Raw genomic sequence first — 22,101 nt, forward strand, 5'->3', positions numbered from 1 at the left:
TGTTACATTGAGCTTCATCATCAATTCCAAACCCACCCTTGAATCACAGATTGACTCTATAGTCCTCACATCTCACGCCTACTTCCAACAACACTTCCCTCTAATTTCCTTGTGCAATGCCTCATTGAAGAAAGGACCACCATGTATTCACACTAACCCACTGTATCTCAGCCTGCCCAAACAGGCCAACTCCAAATTCGTCAAACAGTGCAAAAGACTAACAAATGGAACTGGGATGAATCCCCTAAAATCCATTCCTTCCAGCAATTAAAGTATGACTTGTGTCAGTGTCTGTACCACCAATAGGAGTCTTTCTGTGACTCAAAAATGCATCTATGGAATGATCCCCTGCATACCTCAAAAACAAAGCACAATGCTACACACCTGGAAATCATCTACACTTAGCAGACAAAAATGTGTAAAATCAATGACCCTGCTCTAACTTGAGAATGTACTAGTAAACAGCAGTGGTCCATCTGAGAATTATTTGCAAACCTGAATACATCTTATAAGTATATTGCAACAGTCAAAGGATATGCTTTTTGCATAAATCAAGATCACTGATCGCTGTATAGTACATCAGCTGATAGTAATTCAAAAGCAACATTTGGCAGATCTATGATTAAAGAAAATTATTGATGACATTCATACAGTAGAAACAATAACAGCTGGTGATAATACAGTGCTTTGGTAGTAGTTGAGCACAGGTTACATTTTAAATAAATAAATACACATATAATGAAACAAGTAGCAAGCAGTGAGATAAGTGTAACAACACTTAGTGGAGAGACTATATACCTTGATTTTTCCAAACAAAATGTTAACCTGCTCAAGGACTCATTATTCCACTCATATACTCAACATTTGACACTCAGTGGTATAGTATCTGTGGATCATCATAAGGAAAATATAAGTACTTTGAGCATGTATGCCTTTACAGTGTGGCTTCTTTACTATGGTGAACAGAATTAAAGTCACAAGGTCCATAAAGAGAACTCCAGTCAAACAAAAGGGGAACTATGAATGTTGGAATTATGGATCAAAAGGGAGAAATAACATCCTTCCTACCACATGTGCTGTAGCATCCCCCACAGAGAACCTGCAGTCATCAGTGCCTGTTCACCTTTTGCAGGCAACTACCTTCATATGTATGCAGAGCTGTTACTGTTTCATTGCCATTCCCCTTACTACTGGGTTAGCTAGAGAAATATTCAAGAGTGATTTGCAGACTACGTTCTTAGGGAGAGCTCTGTCTGTCTCCTAGGAACATTTGCTAGTAAATGCTTTACAATTAGCGAATGTTAGCCAGTGGGTGAATGTATCGATGAACAGTCATAGGAAAGAGCTGCATTCTGAGGGATCCTACTATATGTGACATATGAGTTTTGTTTCATATGTGTCAAGCATGGTTGCAGCCAATGCAAGAATTGGAGATATCTTCTTGTATTTTTGCAAATGATGGTGTAAAATGTTATGTAACGTGGCCGTAGACAGGTAAAAAATATGAAGCTGCTATCTAGGCTGTATCTAAGGATCTAAATCGTTTATTTCTAATGCTAATTACATGCTAAACACTGTCAAGTCAAAACTACAATGCTTTTCAGAAAACTTGTACAGTTCGTAAGATTTTGGAATATTCCAACAGGCTATTACTTTTGTAAGACTAAATATATGCTGTGCTCAATTGGGAATCTTTCCAGCAGCAAGGGTCCTACCGTCAGCTGATGTCCTCACTGTGCAGGTCTCAATAATTCTATGTGCATTTCGGAGTTGTATTATACTTGAACGTTGTGATATAAATTGACTTGCAGAGTTGACTCACACATTTTTTTAAATAAAGAACTCCTCTACCTATGGATTGGGGCAACATTCTATAATTCTTTCTGTGGGTCCAGCAATCAAAGGTTTTGTAATAGACAGCTGAAGCATGCAGACATACACACAGCTCTTGAGATATTTACCCTCTAAATGTGCTGATCCCGACAGGCACCTAAACCATAATGTATAACATCATAAAATAAGGAAGGATGAAGTTATGAAGTTCTTTCTTCTCTTTGTGGAGGCAATGAAGAGGTGTTACTGGACTGCGGTGAATACATAGTCCCAAATGCACATGTGGATTTCCCAAGCATGCAAATCACAAAATCAAAAAATTATTTTGGGAGATACATCTGATTGCTTGTGCAGTGTCTAAAGCCCTATTAAGTGTTCTATATTTTGGTAAAGATAGAAGCTCCAAATATGAACTGTTCTGTATTAGATTGGGGTGGTCCAATATTCTTGTGGGGGCTCGTTAGACCCTGCAAAATCAGTTTACTTTGCCAGATGCATTTTATCCTAGGTCTCCAGAAAGCAAGAGAGTCAAGAAGTGATACAATGATCCTGGTAATCAAATAAAGAATTAGTGAATGCTGACTCTCTGATCGTCTACATGTCTTTCTAAACTCTGATCAAGTATCTTAATTACTAGGATCCCTTGACTCACTAATACTGGGATATGTGCACCTGATTGGTGAAAGGATGCTATTGTCTGCTTCTACCTATGTTATAGATGTAATCAGGAAAGCTAGGGGCCTTCTGCAAGAAAGGAACATTGTTAAATTAGAATAATTTCCTCTTTGGTATCAGCTGATTTATCAATATATGATTTTAAAACTATTTATATGTTGTTAAATTATATAAGATGTGCAAAGCGTATAATACATCAGATTTACTAATATCGGAATGATTAATGCTTTTGAAAAAATATTGGAATATATTGAAATTGTTCTGATTATAATTAGATATAGATATTTAATAATTGCAATGTGTTTTTGTGTCAGAATTATTCACTGTGATATTGCCAGGTATTCATACTGTTATGCTGAGGGCAATACTTCTGATCATCACTGTTTTCATTCAGTTTATATTTTATATCAAATCGTACCTCTAATTCAGGCACAACTGGACCTTGTGTAAGATACTTTGTATTGCTGTTCCTTGTCAATGAACAGTTAGAAATGCACTAATAAAATACTTATTGACTATCGTACAGAAAACCAAAGAATTATGTGAAAAATGTAGTACACTTTGATCAACATTTTGTAACTCTTTATACACTATCTTTCCTACAGGTGAAAGATCTTTTGGATTCTTTTGGTATCTGCTATGTTTCTGTTGAGCTGGATAAAGAGGGTAAGATCTCATTGGTTGAAATTTCCACTTCTTCTATATAAACTGATGTTAAGCGTTGACCAGATGTCTATGTTCTGGGCCAACATACATTGGGTTACTGTATAGGATTTTAGTGGAATGCTTTTATTAATCTTAGTCACTGGTGATTACACTGGGCTGCATTCCAGTCCATCATGTGTGTGTTAAATGTGCCACAAGAGAGACCTACCATAATGTCAAAGGGTTTTTATGCCAGAATATCACATACAGAAATACTGTCACATAAATATTGTGCCCTGCGTATTGTTTGCAAAAATATCACCCCTTTGGGGTAGGTTTTTCATTATTAGCTCTAATAGACAATATGTTTGTAGATAATATTTAGGATACAATACTTATGTCAAATGATATTCTGACAATACTCTGATACCTCAGCTCTCTAAGAGGAGCAGTCTAGTCCAAACTGTGAAGCAATGCCCCCAAAAAACAGGAACACAAGCAACTTGAATCTAAGGCACAATGGACTATGACACACACATCTGGGTATATCTTTCACACTTGTTAAGTTTGTGATTGTGACTTCCATTACCTAGATTCACTGGAATTAGTCCAAGGTGTCACGTCCAGAATGATCCACCTCACATTTTTAGCATCATGGCTACATAAATTGTTTTTTTATGATTCACTCTATATAATACATTGTGTATGGATATCCTGACATTTTTGCATGGATAATGGATGAGGATGTGGTATAACAGCCAGAGCCGCCGACTTTGGCAATGGAAAACCAGGTTTGAGTTTCAGTGTCGGCACAACATCCTGTGATTCTGGGCAAATCACGTAATCTCCCTGTGCCTACAATTCAGTGCCTTGTGACCTCATGGGTGATTTGGGCACTTTACAAATCCTGGATTATTTATTTATAATTTATATAGAAGTCCAACACTGAACCCCTCTTGTTGCCATTTGAGCTTGTGAGAGTAAAGTTGTGTTTGTGTATCTTCTGCTCTCAGTGTGTCACTTGTTCATGTTGTTCTGATGTTTCCACAACTGGATTCACTGACCAGAGTAGAGTAGTGCTGCGGGAAGGGTGCCTTTGCAGTTTGGTGAGTACTTGCTTGATTGTGCTATTTGTATGACTTGGAGCGATGGTGCATTTATCGCTGTGAATCTCCCACACTTACCTGGCCTAATATTAACTCTGATAAGAGAAAAATTAGGTTCACTTTTGAGCACACCTGTAAACATATAACTTATATCCTTTTTTCTTTTATATTGTAGTTACGTTTAGCAGGCAGTGAAAGTAAGTCCTCTAGTCTGGTGTCCAATTTAATTGCGTTAGATGCACAAAACAATTTGTGAGGTAGACAGATTGTACTTCCTCTCAGCACTGGCAGAGAGGCCATGTTGGCTAGCATACCAGCGATGAGTTACCATATTACACACCTCAAGAGTGTCTGGTATCCACCAGCCTCTTGCGGTTTGAAGGCCTCATGGAGAGTTGATTCATTAAAGGGGGTACTCCCAAGGGGAAATCAGACTATATGTCTGCATGTGCACATTTGTACCCCTAAGTTATTTGCACTAACTGATCATGAGACCATTTCTTTGCTGGTTCTAGAGTATGCATCTTTTCTATTCTTTGAGCTTCAGTTTTGACCTAAGTTGCCACTCAGAAATGAATGCTTACTTCAGTTGGGTTATCGCAATGAAATTTTGATGGAGTCGAGGTTAGTGGCTGCTGGTCATGCACCTGCTAGATCAAATCTTGCTCAACAATATGAATCTGGACTGATTCAAACCCCAGCTTTATCCCAATTCCAGTGCACTCAGACTAACTCTGGACACTAATCTTAACCCATAATGAACATTTTGTAGAGAAAAATAAGACACTGTGATACCAGTTCTCTCTACTGAATTTAGTCAAACCATTCTAACCAGAAAGCAACTTCAGTACTATCCTTTCAAGCGCTCGTACCCCTCATCTGGATGGTGATACATGGCCTCCCAGAATACACACTGATTCCCCCTTAAGGGCATTGTATATAATATAACACACTCGCCCAGAGTCTTTTAAGGCATGGGCAATGTGGGCAATTGCCCAAGGCACCCACCATCAGAGGGGTCTGCCAGGAAGGTCTTCCTCACTCTCTCTCACACCTTTCTATTTATCTCAACCTCTCTCCTTTTCTTTTGCCTACCTCTACCTCCCACTCTGTCTCACACTCTCTACCCAGTATCAATGTAAGGATTTTTGGGGCCCAAGGAAAAACAAGCTTCTGCTGTTTTGGTGTAATCCCATGCCAGGAATGTTAACATTGTTTTGCATCATGTGTGCTTAAATTAGCAGAAAATTGGTAATTAAATTCAAAGTTGCTCCTACCTGGAGTCCCAAAATATGTTTTGCCCAGAGCCCCAACATCCTAAAGATGACACTGTGCACATCTCATCAAGGCACTGATGAAATGTGACCACAACACATCCACACTGGTGGAACATCACTGGCTGCCCTTGCACACCCGCACTATGTTCAAGACCATCGGTATCATCTCCAAAGTGCTGTAAAAGTAGGGAGATCCAACGGATACCCTTTCTGGGTGCAATTCTGGGCTGCAGCCCCCAGGGAAACACGCTGAATGCGTCCTGGTTTTCTGGCACAAGGACACCTTTCAGCACTTCAGGACAAGAGCGCGTTTTCCTCCTTCGCAGGACTACAACAGTCGATAAAACTTTGACCCAGTATAAAGGGTGGTGAACCATATAAACCACAATTTTACTTCAATATGTCAATCGACAATACTTTAATAAGTCAATCAACAATTGAGACACTATGGCCAATGTGGCCACGGAAATAAAACTCCTATCTGAATAAGGTTTCAAAGCTTTATTATAACCACACAGCCAAAGTAACATTAATGGTGCGCAAGATCAGATTATAAAGACAAATGTACACCATAGACTGACCAAATCTATGAAACAAGTTTAATCTACTCAACATTAGCACCATTAGACATTCCAAAAGAATAATACATATTGATAATATCAGCAATCATTTGTTAAACAGAAACATGTTTCAATTCAGTATTTAAAGACATCAGTCAACTCAAATGCACAAATTCAATTTACAAGGATTGGGGGACAGGTTCTCCCTACCTCTAACCAAATTAGGAAAAGCATGTGTGGGAGTGAGCTAACACATGCAGGCAAAAGTCGAAAAGAGAAGTCAAAAACAATTTGGAAAACATCTATCTTGGGCTAAATTAAACTAACTAAACAAAAGAGGCAGGTGTCGGCATGCTAAGTCTACTCAAGAAAAAATAACATTTGCATTAGAATATACCTCTCCTAGGTTTAGCATTTAATTCAGTTTCATCAGCAAAACAGTGAAGCATCAGCAAAGTCCATTAGAAGCAGCATCAGGGCAAAATGCAGAACACGGGCTGCACTTGGTAATCAGGAAAGGTCCAAATACAGTTCAAGAGTAATGTGGGGAATGACACTGGTCAAGAATCAAGAGAGGACTGACTGTAACTTAGAATGCCCATCCCTATTCTATAACAATCAAAGCAGTTCCATTGGTCCACATTACGCAAAAAGGGCAATATCCAATAAAAATGTAAGACACAATATCAAAATTTCACAACTAAAAAGAACAAATAAAGGTGTATGAGAAGATTTTCTTATTTACAAGTGGAATTAAGGAGTATTGAATTAAGTGGCTTTGGTTGTTTTCTTACCAAGTGATAATGAGTGATAATGGGGATCGCAACTTAACCTCTCGGAAATGGGAACCAGAATTAATGGGTCCTTTTAGGCAGGTTTTGCCCTGTTTCCTACATGGGGGGAGGTTGAAGGGGACTTGGAGGGGGGTTGATACCGGTACTATTTACCACTTGCTCTGTGAAGACGGTAAATGGCATTTGGAGACTCGTGTAAGTTGGGGGTCGGAGACAAGGGTCAGGAAGGCTGTGTGGTGGGAAAGTCCTGAACAACACGTTGTAAACAACGCAAATGTTTCCCACGCAAGCGTAACCATGCTTGCCAGAGCAACGACTGCCTTTTTATGTGCCAAACTACGCATATGCATTCTTAAGGCACAGAAAAAGACAGAGTGGATTGGGAAAGGATGCGTTGAGGTAAGTGGGCTGGGGCAGGGATGGGGGTAGATTTTAGGGGTGAGGTGGATTAAGGGTTTGTAGTGAATCAATCAATCAATCAATCAATCAAAGGATTTAAAAAAGCGCGCTACTCACCTGTTAGAGTCTCAAGGCGCTGGGGGGTAGCTACTGATCGAAAAGCCATGTCTTGAGGCGTTTCCTGAATGTCAGGTGGTCCTGGGTCTGGTGAAGGTTGAGTGGTAGGGAGTTCCAGGTCTTGGTGGCTAAGTAAGAAAATGATCTTCCTCCAACGGTGGTGTGGCGGATGCGGCGTATGGAGGCGAGGGCGAGGCTGGAGGAGCAGAGATAGCAGGTGGGGGTGTGGAAGGTGAGTCTGTTGTTGAGGTAGGCTGGGCCTGTGTTGTGGAGGGCTTTGTGTGCCTGGGTGAGGAATTTGAAGGTGATCCTCTTCGATACTGGTAGCCAGTGTAGGTCTCTGAGGTGGGGGGAGATGTGGTTGCGGCATGGGACGTCAAGAATGAGGCGGGCGGATGTGTTCTGGATTCTTTGCAGTTTTGTTTGGAGTTTGGTCGTAGTTCCTGCATATAGAGCATTTCCGTAGTCCAGTCGGCTGCTGACCCAGCGTGGGTGACAGTTTTCCTGGTTTCAACAGGAATCCACTTGAAGATCTTGCAGAGCATGTGGAGAGTGTTGTAGCAGGAAGAGGAGATGGCGTTGACCTGCTGAGTCATGCTGAGTGTGGAGTCCAGGATGAGGGTGGGGGGGTCGTTTGTTTTTAGGGGCGGGGTGGGGAATTTCAGTATTTCGTTTTTTAGGGCTTAGGGCGGGGGTTGGGCTATTTTATTTTTTAGGAGCAGGGTGGTGTGGTTTAGTTATTTTTATTTAGGGCTTAGGGTGGGGGGCAGGGTAGTTTATTTTTAAAGAGGTGGGGGAAGGTTTAAGGAAGGGTGGGAGGAGAGGAGAGGAGGAAGGATTAGGAGAGGACGCTGTGAGGTAAGTGGGGTTGGGGCAGGGGTGGGGTAGTTTTTAGGGGTGTGGTGAATTTAGCGCTTAGGGTGGGTGGGCTTTTTCAGGTAGTTTACTTAGGGGGAAGGTTTTAGGGCTCAGGGTGGATGGTGGGGGTTGGGGTAGTTCACTTAGGGGTGAGAAGGTTTTAGGGCTCTGGGCGGGTGGGGGTAATTTCGTTTTTTGCAGTGGGGTAGAGAGGTCAGGATAGGTTTTTTTCTAGAGCTTAGGGTGGGTGGGGTCAGGGTCGTTTTCTTAGAGGGTGAGTTTTAGGGCTGATGGCGTGTGGGGGGGCTGGGGTAGTTTCCTTAGGGGGGAAGGTTTTAGAGCTCAGGGTAGGTGTCGGGTTTTGTTTTATGGGCCAGGAGTGGGGTTCAGGGTAGCTTTTTTATAGGGTTCAGAGCGGGTGGAGGGTCGGGGTACTTTAGTTTCTAAGGAAGGGGTGGGGGTTAGGATTGGTTTTTTTTAGGACTCAGGGGGGGTTAGTGTAGTTTGTGTTAGGTTAGGGCAAGTGGGGGGTTGTATGATAGAGCCACACATGCTGTTCTGCATGTCATTTCTACACATGCCTTTTCTAGTCATGCTTTTACAACAAAATTAGTTGTAAAGGCATGCGTGGTAAAGGCATGCGTGGAAACAAAGCGGCTGTGGTTCCGACCGCGTTAAGATATGCGTTGTTATTGCATGCGTGGTTCCATCATTCAATTCTGTGTGACCATACGGGGAAGCGGTGATTGTTCCCCCTGTGGTGCTGTAGGGGACGGCAGGGTACCAGGCTATTCCTATGATTTTAACCCTTGCCTGTCTCCAGCCATGGTTTTCCTGGGTGTGGATCCAAACCCTGTAAAACAGGTCTGCTGCTTCCAAACATGGGAATTTGGGGTTTGGAAACACTGGACAACTCGTGGTTGCCCAATCAGCAACTCGTAACAAAGCCCACATTTGTAAACCTTTCCTGAAAGTTACCCCTTCCCATAGGCTGGGCCACTGGAATTATTCAATTGTGCGGCTGTGGCGTTTTTCACATAATTATAGATTTGACACATAATCCATCATCTACTGCATAATCTGCAGTGTGACAAAAGAGTCAGATAGTGTCAACAAGTGTAACAAGCATTTGCAATGCAATAGGTCTCACATATTTTGAACAAGTTAATTGTCATCTTTTTACACAACGCCCACGAGCAACACAAAAAAAAATATGAGTAGAAACTAGGAAAAGGCGACTTAACAAAATAAAATAAATTTAGCTTTAAAAAATAAAACTTTGCAATTTTGTTTGTCCTGCTGGGCACGTTTTTCACAGTCACAAGCCTTCTGTTTGTGGGGCACTGGAAGTTAGAACAAACTAGTACCACATTCATGTGGGGCGCAGCGGTCAGTAAATAAGTTGAAATCACTTAGTGCTTGTTCCCTGCTCCACACAGAGGAACGGAAGGGTTGTTGCTAAAAACTGGATGCCTTGAAGAATTACAAGAATTACAAGGCTCTAAATAAGAGTGCCAAGCAAACCAACAAATGGTGAGCGACAGGCGGGCTCCAAGCCCTTTACTGAACACAACAGCGTCTCGCATATGAGACGCATGCACAAGTTGAAGCACTCACAGGCTCGACCCTAAAAAAGACAAAACAATGAAGTAATACTAATAGAAATTGTGCTGCATTGTGCCACACGTTTTGCCTTTTCTTGACGCATAATTTACTCAACTGAGCTGCATAATTTTGCCCTCCGCGCCTGCATAATTCCAGCGGCCCTGCCTATAGATAGCGGACCTTCTGACTTTGACTTGGCCTCTTGTGGTGTGTAGGTTGAAAGGAATGGAGTCTGGTGCCCTATGAGGAAGGTGACACCCGTCGAAATAAATCTTACTGGTTAGGGACTTTCCTTTTTAAAAAAATATTTCGCAGCCTATGAGGAAGATCTTCCGACAAGTACTCGTTTCTGGAAGTGGGAATTTTTGGCGCAGTCCTCCTTTCCTTGGCAACCTGCAAATGGGTGGGGCTTAATTCTCGTAAATGACTGCGGGAACTCAGTGCACTCTACGGCTTCACTCGATCCGGAAGTTGCCTTAAATGTGAGGCCAATCTAATAATAGACCAACATCAGCTTTGAAAAGCAACACCTGGGCTGACGTCAAGTGTTTACTCTTCGCGGATGAATCACAGGCGCCGCGGTTTCAGTTCCGGTTTGCCACTGGAGCTCAGTCTGCCCTCCTGCCTCAGCTGCCAAGCGCAGATGCAGCGACACGCCGGATGAATTCACAAGGGGTTGTAAACACACATCTCCCAAGGCGGGTCAATCCTAGAAGATTTGCCCTTCCTCGGCAGAAAAGTGCAGTTTTATTTTCAGTTTGGGGCTTTATCTGGCTGCTGTGAAAATGTAAATCACCGTTCAAATAAACACAACCGTTATGTAGGAACAAACGGGTTGTCATTTTTCTGATAGGAAAATACCTGTCAATTGCTCATGTTTTTGGAGTTTGAAAGGGTTTTGAGTTGGTGCTTGAAGAAGATTTTATGGTAATCTGTCATTTTTTTAAATCATTACTGAACATCCCTCTTACCTGGGCATATGCGTCTCTACTCCCAATCCAACAACGGCTCCTGGACATCTTCCTGCCATCTCAGTCTCGCTTGCAGGACCAATGGCTCCTGTCTTGATTCAGTGCTGCGTGAGTCGGGAAACCACTCTCCCAGTAGACCCCTCTTCCAACATATCTCACATTTATTTCCGTGGGGCAGAGGGTTGAAGGATGCCCGTTCATTTACCCCTGATTGTCTTGGTTGTTTTTCCAAACTGCAAATTGTGGCCCACCCCAAAATGATTTTGTGCCTACTGGAAGGTAATTCAGGTGGCTTCCGGGAATAGATCTCCTAAGGCGACACAGTCACCATCCGTCCATTGCCACATGGACATATCACAACTAATGTCTATGGAAGGCTTTAGCCTCCAACGTGGTCATTTCTTTGAAAAAGGTGGTCTTCGCTATAGTTTCCAACACTCTAGCTACCTGTTGCACTATTTAGGGACAATAGTGTACCTGATGTGTGTCAGACATCAAACACACCAGCAAATCATCTAGTCCCTACTCTCCTGGTAGAAGTCTTACTACCAAGTTGTCCTATGTTGAGCATCATTTCACTGCTTGCTGGAGCTGCGTCACCAAATAGTACGACTCCAAGTCTGGGAGTCCCAGCCCTCCTTCTTCTGTGTTTAATTTGAGTGCCTTCAGTCCTACCCTGCTCCTTTTGCCCATCTAAATCTATGAGACCAACAAACTCTCCAATTTTTTTAAGAGGCTCCAAGTACCGCACACGTAGAGTGCTACAAAGCGTAAAGGCAACAAAGGAGGAAGACCATTTTTGCAACTGCTACCCTCCCCATCGTATTCAAGGACAAAGTATTCCGAAAGTGGACAGAGGCTTAGAGTCCATCCAGAACTCTATTCATATTATAGATGAACTGATTCTGAGACGTATGTGCTACTTGTGTACCTAAATAGCAGAACCTGTCTCCTAATACAGTCCCACCTGTGGTAGCCTTTCTCTCGTAGCACCTTCCAGCTATGTCAAGGGGAATAATTTTGAGTTACCATGACTAATAAAGAGCCCTAGGCTTCCCTGAATGCTTGAAGTTCAGCCAGTGGTCTTTAAATTGAGATTTGAGGCGATTGCAGATAAATGAGATCATCTGCATAGAGGGACAGAACTTGAGTAGTATTCCCCTCTGGAATACCTTAGTCCCTCAACATCCAACGCATCTGAGCGACCAGTGGCTCAACAGCCAAAGGAAATAAGAAAGGGGACAAGGGACATCCCTATCTGGTCCCCCTCTTTGCCCTCCAACTGTCCCATAAGTGACCTCCAGAGCACACATGCTGTAGAGTTGGAATACAATAAAGAGATCCTTTTCTGGAAACTAGCTCCAGACCCCATCTGAACTGAGTGCATGACATGTTGCGTTATCCAGCTAATATTCATAATGATGCCCCTGGTAGGTAAAAGCCAGTCAGGCATTCATGCACTAATGTGCTGATCAACGGTTTGAGGCTATTGGCAAGTATTTTTAATAGCAATTTCACATCTACATTCATTATGGACATTGGTTGATAGGATCTTGGCTACATGATTATGACAGCCTTCCATATAGACTGTGATAGTTCCAGTAATACTTTCAGCAGGCACTCTGTGAGCAGTGAGGCATTAGCCTGGCAAAATTCAGATGGTAAAACATTCGCCCCTAGATTTTTGTTATGCAGTGATTCAAGAATAACCACATGGATCTCTTCTAACATTATATCAGCCTCCGGTGAAAGACTCCTCTTCTTTGATACTTTTGTGATTTTCAACCCTCTAAGAAACATTGTGTGGATACATCATACCTCTGTAGTAGCTTTTCATAGGCTTTCACTAGATTCTCACTCAGGTATTTGTTAATTTCTGTTTGTGTGGTCAACATTGTTCCATCCTCCCCTGGGATGGCACAATATCAATGGTGTAGGAGCCTCCCTCTTAAGTAGCCAAGCAAGGAGTCATCCCAGCTTAACTCCTTCCCTATGTGGCCTCTTCTTTTAGTCTTGTAATATGAATCTAATGCTGCCCATATATCCCGTATTCATTTTTTTGTTTCTAGTACTTCTCTGTCAACTCTCATCATGTCACTCTCCTGGCTCTGTACTCCAGTTCATTTTACTTTCTGACTTTAGAGATCTTTCTGCAGTTGCAATTTTGTTCAATATACTTTGTAAGGCACTCCCCTGGAGAACCACTTTCAGCACAACCCATTCATTGGCCCTGGTCGACGTTGCCCTGGTAAGTGTCAAAGTATGTCTCTATGACTGTCTCACTGTCCCAATAAAATGCAGTGTCCTTAAGTGCCCCCAGTGGAATATACCATGTGGGAATAGAGGGAGTACTCCTACTCAACGCATACGTTAGCCAGCGGGGGACATGATCTGACAGGATCTTACCCTATGCTGTACATCATGCAAGTGTTCCTGCAAGGTCTGGGACAAGCAATAGCCTATCCAGTCTACTGAATGTACACTAGATACAGGGGAGTAGAAAGTGAATACTCTCTTCCCTGGATTGAGGGCTCTCCATACGTCTATGCAATCCAGGTTATTCATAATTTCTTGTCTGGGGTTGTGAGGTCTTCAAATCTCCATCCAACACACAGTTAACATCTTTTGCCCACAAGCGGGGGACTCTCACATATGGCGTAAGTACCTCAAGTAACCTATAGGAAAAAAACATTATCATCTACATTGGGCACACATACATTCAGTAAACAAAGATCTATGCCATCTAAAAAACCATATACTAAAATGTTTCTGCCTTCAACGTCTGCAAGAGAGGCTTGTAAGATCATGGCGGCGGGGGTCCCTGGCATGCCATGAACCCCCCGCCTCTTGAAATGCCCTTGGAGGTACTGAATGTCACACAACGTGGAGAACTATGACTTAGAGCCCAGGGAAGTTTGAATCTGTGGTCCTACTCCCAAGATGCTAGCCTCTGAAGGCCTTCTGATGAGTTGATGCTGATGCTGTGAACCCACCTCGACTGGCCCTGAGATTTGAGCACCTACTTTGGGGCACTGAGCAGCTCCCTGCTGACTATGTGGGGCCTGAGCTGAGGAGGCAGTATTGTGTTGGTGACTGCAGCGAGGACTGGGAGGTGGTCGGAGAGATAGATCTACTCAGCCTGGTGCCTGGAGTGAGACAGTGGCACTGCACTGCTGTGAGAGAATCGAGGGGCGGGGAGCACTCTAACGTGCCTCAGGTGAGCTGCCTTCCCCTGATGTGACCATGGCTGGAGTGCGGAGCACCTGAGTGGACCGCTGGAGGACTGCCTTCACCCATGGTGTTGTGGGGTCCCTGTTGGGGCCCGAGGTTCTCGCACTGTGCCCAGGGCCCTGGGAAGTTGCCCCATTGCTCGGTGTATGGGCAGAGAGAGAGGGAGCACCACAGCCGTCTCTTCTGATACATCACTCTGCATAGTGGCACTGCGGCAGCTCACTCCTCCATTGAATCCACAGCGCCCCTGAGACAAGACCACTGTAGTGCCCTCTCCATTACGGCAAGCCCTCCTGACCTTGTGCCGGTGAGCGCCCACAGACTGGTTAGCACAGTGGGCCTCATACAGCACAGGGCAGTTGACCTTTCTTCGGCACCTGTGGCCAGAACAGAGTGTGCAGACCTGGTATTTATCTTGGGGTGCTGTTTTGTGCCTCCGGGGTACAGTGAGGGACACACTTACTGAAGAGGGTCAGCAGATCTCCTGCCTCCTCTGCATTGGGCACCCCACACCATCTGGAAATGCTTGGACTTCGAACTCACTTGGGAGAGCTGCAGAGATCTACCCTTCGATTAGTTTTTGGGACTTACTAGATGGTTTGAACCTTACCTGCTCTTGCTCCACATGAGGGATACCCATATCACCAGATGCAGCCACCACCAATCCTTGGTGGACTGAAATGCAGTGCTGGGAGCCGCTTTGTTGGGTGCTGACCTCTTGCTTGGATGCTTGCCGCTCCCAGGAGTGAATCTGGAGATCCCACTGGGACATTTAGGGCAGCATGGTGCCCTGAGCCACACAGCACCCCGCTAATACATTTCCATTGCAAGAGGTCCACCCTTGTTCCTCCTTTGGCCTTTCGGAGTGGGATTCTAACACCCCCATGTTAGGGGAAGGTGCTTACCTAACTTCAGGGTGGACAACGGTGTAGGAGCGATGGGGAAGTCCACCCGTAAACAGGAGGTAGACACTGGGGGTCTGACGCCGGGTATATCTAGGGAGTGCACACAGAACGCAGGAGTGCCTTCTTCTCAAATTGGGGCTCCTGGTGGTCCTATCCTACAGGATATCCTGCAAGCCATCAGAGCGTCTAGGAAGGTCCTTGAAGCTAAAATTGATTCTTCAGTGATTGATATGGGGCTCTTGAGGGACCTCCACAAGCAGTTGGCAGAAAGAGTCTTTGTGGCAAAAAATGAACTTGCAGAGGCCCCTTCAGCGTTGTCAACCATGAAGTAGGAACGTTCTGAGTTTGGACATTGGAGACCATAGCAGAAGATGTGGAAAACAGGTCACATCATAATAACATTTGAGTGAATGAACTCCGTGAACAGGTGAAAGGGGGCCACATGCTTAACTACCTAGAACATTGGCTACAGGAGGAGGTGGCGCCGGAAGACGTCCCTCCATTTTATGCACTGGAGTGAGCGTAATGAGTCCTGGAGAGGCCCCCGCTCCCTGGAGCCCCACCACAAGTGGTGGCCAGACTATTGCACTATAAGGACTGGTCCCACATCCTCACCAAGGCCAGATTGAAAGATCTCACAGTGGACAACAGCAAAGTTGTGATCTTTCCAGACCTTACCAGGAAGGTCCAAAAGCAATGATCATTCTTCTTAGAGGCAAAGAGGCATCTCCATCACCCGTGGATTCTGTACGCCATCATGCTTCCTCCTAAGCTATGAGTATCGCCCCCCAATTGAGTGCAGTTTTTCCAAACCCCACAGGAAGCCTGGTACTGGCTGGGCTGGCACCTGCAACCTCCTTCGACCCAGGGTTCACCTCAGAAGAAACCTAATAGACTCAGGATGAGGAGGGGGACTGCAGATGGAGGCAATCCCCTTCATAGTAGAAGCCAAACAAAAATGACAACAAGTGGTGGAGGTGGTGGCAACAATGAGCAACAGCAGCATGAGTCCGAAGCTGCAAACCATTCACCACAAAGGGATAATAAACTATGTTTACTATGCCTTTGTGATGGAACGGGCGGGGCTACGGGAGACGAGCACCAAGGGAACAGCACTGTGCAATCCCCTCAGAGTGCATGTGTGTTTGGCCAGCCGGCCGTCTCGGGCCGGCCAAACACACATGCGCTGTAGGCTCTCTCAGGCCCAGCAACAAGGCTGGAGACAGCCTGCACAGGCTCCTAGTCTGCCTGGGAGCGCCCAGCCAGGGTGCTCCCAGCCAATTCTGACACTGCACAGAGCAGCATCAGAATTGGCTGCAGGGCAGGCTGGGTGCCTGTGCCTGAGGGAGGAGACGAAGGAGAGGAACGGCGCACGAGGAGCAGGTGAGTTTTTTTTTTTTCAATTCATTTTAAGACCCTCTCCCGCTTGACTCAAGGCTACTCCTCCTTTTCTGGTCTTCACAAACTCCATGTAAGATCAGACACATTCCTTTGTACCCCTGATATCCATTGGCTAATACATGATGTAGAATACCCTGCTAATACTGTCTTGGATCACAACCCGATTCTTCTCCATTTTAGCTGGGACCAGCTGACTCCTTGTATGCCTAACTGGCAGCTGAAGCTGGAGATACTGGAGGATCCTGTTTTCCAGGACACTATTAAAGACTTATTCAACAATATTTTGAGGACAATGCAGGCTCTGCGTCCTCTCTAGAGGTGGAATGGGAGGACCCCTTTAGAAAAGTAATCAGAGGATGATCCATAGCGGAGGAGGTGGGGGTTTGGTGTACACTGGTGACTGAAGTCCAGACCTTGGAGATGGAGATGACACTAAAGAGCAACTAGCAGGGCAAGTGTAGAAGCTTTGGTGCTATAATTATAAAGTGTAGTTAGTTAGAGCACATGCTGAGTGTGACTGGACTCATACCCTTTTAGCTTGGCTGGCTAATCCTGCCCGGCAAAGGCCCAGTCATAGAGTAATTGGAGACGGAGCAGGGGTGCAGGCTGTATAGACAGGCAGACATCAACCAACATTTCCAAGGGTACTATACTAGACTCTATTTGAGTGCACTCATGTACATGGGTGATTACATTGAGGCATTCCTCAATGTATGCGTGCCAGGCCTTGAGTCTCCGAGCCCTTACTCCTGAGGAGGCGGAGGAGTGGGGGGGGCATATAACACCTCAGGAGATAAAGGGAACTATAAAGGGCATGGTGAGGAAAAAAACACCTGGGACCGTCAGGCTCCCTGTAGAGTTCTACACCATGTATGCAGACATACTACCCACAAAATTGGTGGATCTATAAACAGCCGCTAAGGTCATGGGCCATCTACCCCCTTCTACCTGCAAGGTGTAGGTAGTGCCATTATTTAAACCCGTAGACCGCCACATGATTGCACTGTGTACAGACTGCTGTCCATGCTTATTATCGATTATAAAATTCTTAGTAGGACTCCTCTAGCAACCAGGCATCTACCCCACAAGACGTCACAAATTCATTTGGATCAGGTAGCATTCATTCCTACCTGTCATAAGCCAAAAAACATCAGGAAACTTCGGGCCTTACTGGACATTGGCACCTATGATCACAAAGAAGCAGTAATTTTTGCTGTAGACATAGAGAAAGCCTTTTACACCTTAGACTGCGTCTTTGTCTATGGGGTGATGCATCGCTTCAATTTGTGCCACTGTTTCATTGCTTGGACCTGTCTATTATTTACAAACCCCACAGTTCGGGTCAGAACCGGCGGAGCCCTTTCCAGGAACTATACGGTGGGCAGATGCACCAGGCAAGAGTGTCCCTTATTGCACCTGCTCTTCACTCCAGAGATAGAACCATTGGCCAGTTGGGCCAGATCTGGGTGGTACTACAGAGGTATAGTAGCAGGCGGACAACACCACCACATCATGCTATACGCAGATGACATCCTCATGTTTCTTTGTGACATGACAGAGACCTTACCCAGGCCCAACAGTTACTCGAAAACTTTGGTTCATTGTCAGGCTTACGAGTCAATTGGCAGAAGTCAGGACTGTTCCCCAATACTGGAGGATCGTGCCCCACCTGGGGGTCTGGCACTGCTACAGTGGGAACCCTGTTGTCTGCAGTACCTTGGTAAATGGGAATGTAGGGAGAACGGCTTGTGGGCTCAGGGCGTCCATTACCTTCTGGGCAATGCTTAAACTTTCAGTGGCAGGATGTATTGCCCTTCTCAAAATGATAGCATTCCCCCGCCTATTGTATTTCTACGTTACTTTACCTGTATGCTTATCAGTATTTTGAGAACTGGAATCCCTCACTGTGCACTTTCTTTGGGGAACGGGCTGCAGGAGAGTGGCTCTGGCGAAACTGCAGCTCCTGTTGACCAAGGGAGTATTAGCAGTCCCCAAATGTAAGACTTATTACCTACCAGCACAGCTGCAGTGGCTCGCTCAGTGACTATAGGGCAGGGCAAAACCTGGGGGACGAGGTGGGCCAATTAGTACTGAAGCTTCTGCACCTCTTCCAAGTGATCCTGAAAGTCGTCTGGTCCCCAGCTGGGGACACCACAGAATTTTGGGTGCTGCGGTCCTGCTGGACCAGATATTTACAGAAAACACATACACAGGCCCCATACTCACTGGATATGCTACTTGACATATAGGAGTGGTGGAGTTTAGACGAGTGGGTGACAGAAGGTGCAACACGAGTGGGGGATATATTTCATGCTGAGAGATTCTCCCTTTAGAGTAGTTTTGCTTGGAATTTGATTGACCACAGGGGCAGCAATCAGAAATCACTCTTGGGTTTGGGCGTCCTCAGAACTACCTCATCTTAGGAGTTGCCAATGCCTAGTCAAATCTTCAGGCACCTTTAAGGCGGTCTCTTGTCTATATAGGGCGATGAGGGAAGACTTGCTATACCCACTAGATACATTATGGACAAAGTGGGAGGAAGATCTGGGGAATCTTGTGCAGCTGTATTGGAACAGGTACCCAAAGTATCATGGAATACCCAATTTAAGTTGATTAACTATTATGTCTTCAGAGGGTGTACTTCACCTCGGGGAGGGTGAGTAAGTATTTTACTACAACTGGAGTGGTTTGTCCAAGATGTGGGGCGCTCAGGGTTGAATTGCTACATATGTTCTGGTACTGCTTACTTCTTGAGATCTCCTGGTAGGAAATCACTGCCATAGTTGCAGACATCACACAGAGGGAGGTCCCTAGATCCCAAGAGCACTGCCTGCTGAGCTGGTTCCTACACATTGCTAGGAGCAAAGTGACTAGTAGATTTCGGGGCTTATCTTTTATACTCTCTATAAGGGAACTTACTGGAAGGCTACCAGGGGACCCTGTACCACGGTGTAACGTAGAGCGCTTGAGAGATGAGTGAGCTGTGAAAGAGAGGTCCAGTTTAGGGAAGCCAAGAGATGGTGGGGCTCACTGGAAATGGCCATGGTCTGTTAAGCACGCGTGAATTGTCTGAAATGCCCAGGTCCCCCTCTCAGGTGGCATTCCCTGGGTGTCGGCAGGCACTGACCCCTGATTGAGCAACTGATGCCTGTGTCCCCCTGAACTTGTTTTGTGCCCTGTACGGCTATCCGTATGTGTAGCCAGTCCCTTCCTGTACCTTGCTACATAAGTAAATAGTCAGTGGGAAATAAGAGTTTATCCTGCTGATGAGAGTGTGACTAGGGGAGGGTGGGGGAGGTTTGGGGTAGCAGGGTATTTCGGAAGTGAATTGTGAATGTTTTAACTGATTTACCTCATGTGATCTGATCATCTGCATCACTACAGCATCATATGACCTGTTGCATTATGTGGATGAATAATTCAATAAAATGTGTTTTAAAAAAAAGGAAGGGTACACCAGGAGCCATCCAGATGATTACCCCCCCTGGCATATGGAGAATATCACTGCCCTCCCATCTGTTTCTCAATTTGTCCCCCTTAGCATCACTTAAATGATTCTCCTGAAGGAATGCCAAACCTATCCCTTATCTCTTGAGGTACAACTGCACCTATATCTCTTGGTGTATTCATGAAGACCCTTTACATTCCAGATGATAATCTTTGTACTATCCCCATACTTGAGTTTCACTACGGTCATCAGGCCCAGCACGATATCACTATGATACAGGATTCTCCATTCATATGTAACTATGTATGTGACACCAACCCTAGTATGTGCCTACTACTGCAATGTTCAAATGAACCTGCTTGTACACAACTATGTAACCTCTTTCTCCCACCTAACTGCCCTACCACCCTACCTCCCCCGGGTAAACACCACTCCACTTAATAATTATGTTTTTCCATATTAACTATGATTGTTGATCCCACCCCCCAACTAACTAAATCAGTACTTATATATAATCAAACATTCCAAAATAACAATTGTGTCCTAATCTACAGTACTGCAAAGACAGGGGAGGTCCTGCGATCTCCTTGCCAGTGAGTCAGAGGCTACACTAAGATGTGAAGAACAGGTCATCCTGGGTCCTTAACTAATGTGCTAAAATACTGACTGTTACATCAGTGGTTCATAAGTGTGACTCTTGTTAGCAGCCCCCAATGTAGTAATCAAACCGTGTTAACCAGTGACTCCCTATTGTGCATCACAGTTATCCATAGGTGTGACCAAATACTCACTCGATCCCTTACCACCACCACCCCCTCACCCACGGCAGCATGCCAGTCAGGCCCAAACCATCTCCAGTAGAGTTTTTTCTCCATTTTGAGTGTGTCTTCCATTGAGTCAGCCTGTGACCCCTCCTTAGACACCTACTGTGATCCTACCTCCAGTTCATCTACCATATGCAGCATAACATCCTGATCCACCTCAATACGAGGACTCACTCTCTTCACTAGCATGCCACATCATCTTCTTTTCGCCAAACCACTGAGTCTGCTGTGGCTTCTGTGGGTGCTACTGCTCGGACTTCGTAATGCATTCCACCCCCCCGCTGTCGAAGCAATCCCACACCTTCTCCGGTGACAGGCAGGAAGAAATGGGTCTGGTCACCATTTTGGTCTACTGCGTGGACCTGGATGCTCTGCCACGGCACATAATGTTCCAGAGGCAGCCGCTGGAGAAGCACTTCAGATGCACAGAACTGCTGACTCAGTAATTTGTGGCCACTATTATGTCTCCAGGGTGAGCACTACCACCGTCCCTTTGACTCCATTCTGTCAAACTCCAGCATAGCATCCAATCCAACAGATGATCTACCCTCTCAGTGCCCCTCTGCAACTTTTTATACAAGTATTGTCAAAAATTGGACAGCCAAGAGGTCTCTGTCCCATTTGTTTGTTTTTGTTTGTCCTGAACAGTCCTGGCCATCTTATAATAGGGCCACAGTCAACTGGGAACCCTCACAGTGCCCCTTGCAATGCCAGTGTTGGGCCTCCATGCTATGTCTATCAGGCATTCCCACACCAAGCACTGCTCAGTGGTGACAGGGCCTGCAGATCTCCTCATCATCTCTGTTTGCTAAGCAAATCCTCTGCAGAGTGACCCTCAGCCTAGCAGCCATACAGGTTGACAATCACACTGCAGCCTACCTCCTCAGCTGGTTCGCTGCCTTTGGTTGGGCCCCCGCCAAGAGCGGCTTATTATCGCCGCAGCCACCAGCAAGCTGCACATAGCTCTTTCTGGTCCTGTGGACAGGGTGCCGTGGCCCACGGAGATCCACCCACTCACTGGGCCTTGCACAGCCACCCTCTGAATGTTGCCGTCAGCCTCTAGGTCGTGGGTGGGCCAGGCCGTGCACCTCTCTGGGGCTTTTGTGTGTACTCCAGGACCCCACCCATCAGGGCCGTTTCCAATCTGTGGCCCCCGACCGCAGCCTCTCTCTGCAGTTCTTAGACTGTGCCCCCACAGTCAAAGCCAGGGTGTTGTCTCAGGGTCTTCAGATTGCTCTAATGGCAGCTCAGCTGTCATTTTGTAACACCAGCTACCACTCTGGTTTATTTTTGCATCAGGGCTAAGAAAGCACTCTCAGCCCAGGCACAGAGGCTCCCCATGCACCACAGCTCCCAGCATAAGGGCTCATTGCTGCCAGTGGTCCGGTGACCTCACAATATACCTAAGGATTACACGAGGAGCCCTGGAGTTGTAGTTTAAGACAAACTATC

The 22,101-nt window shown here is 45.4% G+C and overlaps 1 protein-coding gene across 1 annotated transcript in view; it reads left to right on the forward strand.

Moving 5' to 3' along the window:
• The window catches only part of TXNRD1 (thioredoxin reductase 1), a 128,025-nt gene that overhangs the window by 50,100 nt on the left and 55,824 nt on the right, over positions 1-22,101 (forward strand). The window contains exon 3 of the mRNA XM_069229003.1: positions 3,114-3,174. Within this exon, the coding sequence (XP_069085104.1) occupies positions 3,114-3,174 (61 nt within the window). The remainder of the gene's footprint in view (positions 1-3,113; positions 3,175-22,101) is intronic.

The sequence above is a fragment of the Pleurodeles waltl genome, chromosome 4_1, assembly GCF_031143425.1.
Source record: "Pleurodeles waltl isolate 20211129_DDA chromosome 4_1, aPleWal1.hap1.20221129, whole genome shotgun sequence".
Lineage (NCBI taxonomy): Eukaryota > Metazoa > Chordata > Amphibia > Caudata > Salamandridae > Pleurodeles > Pleurodeles waltl.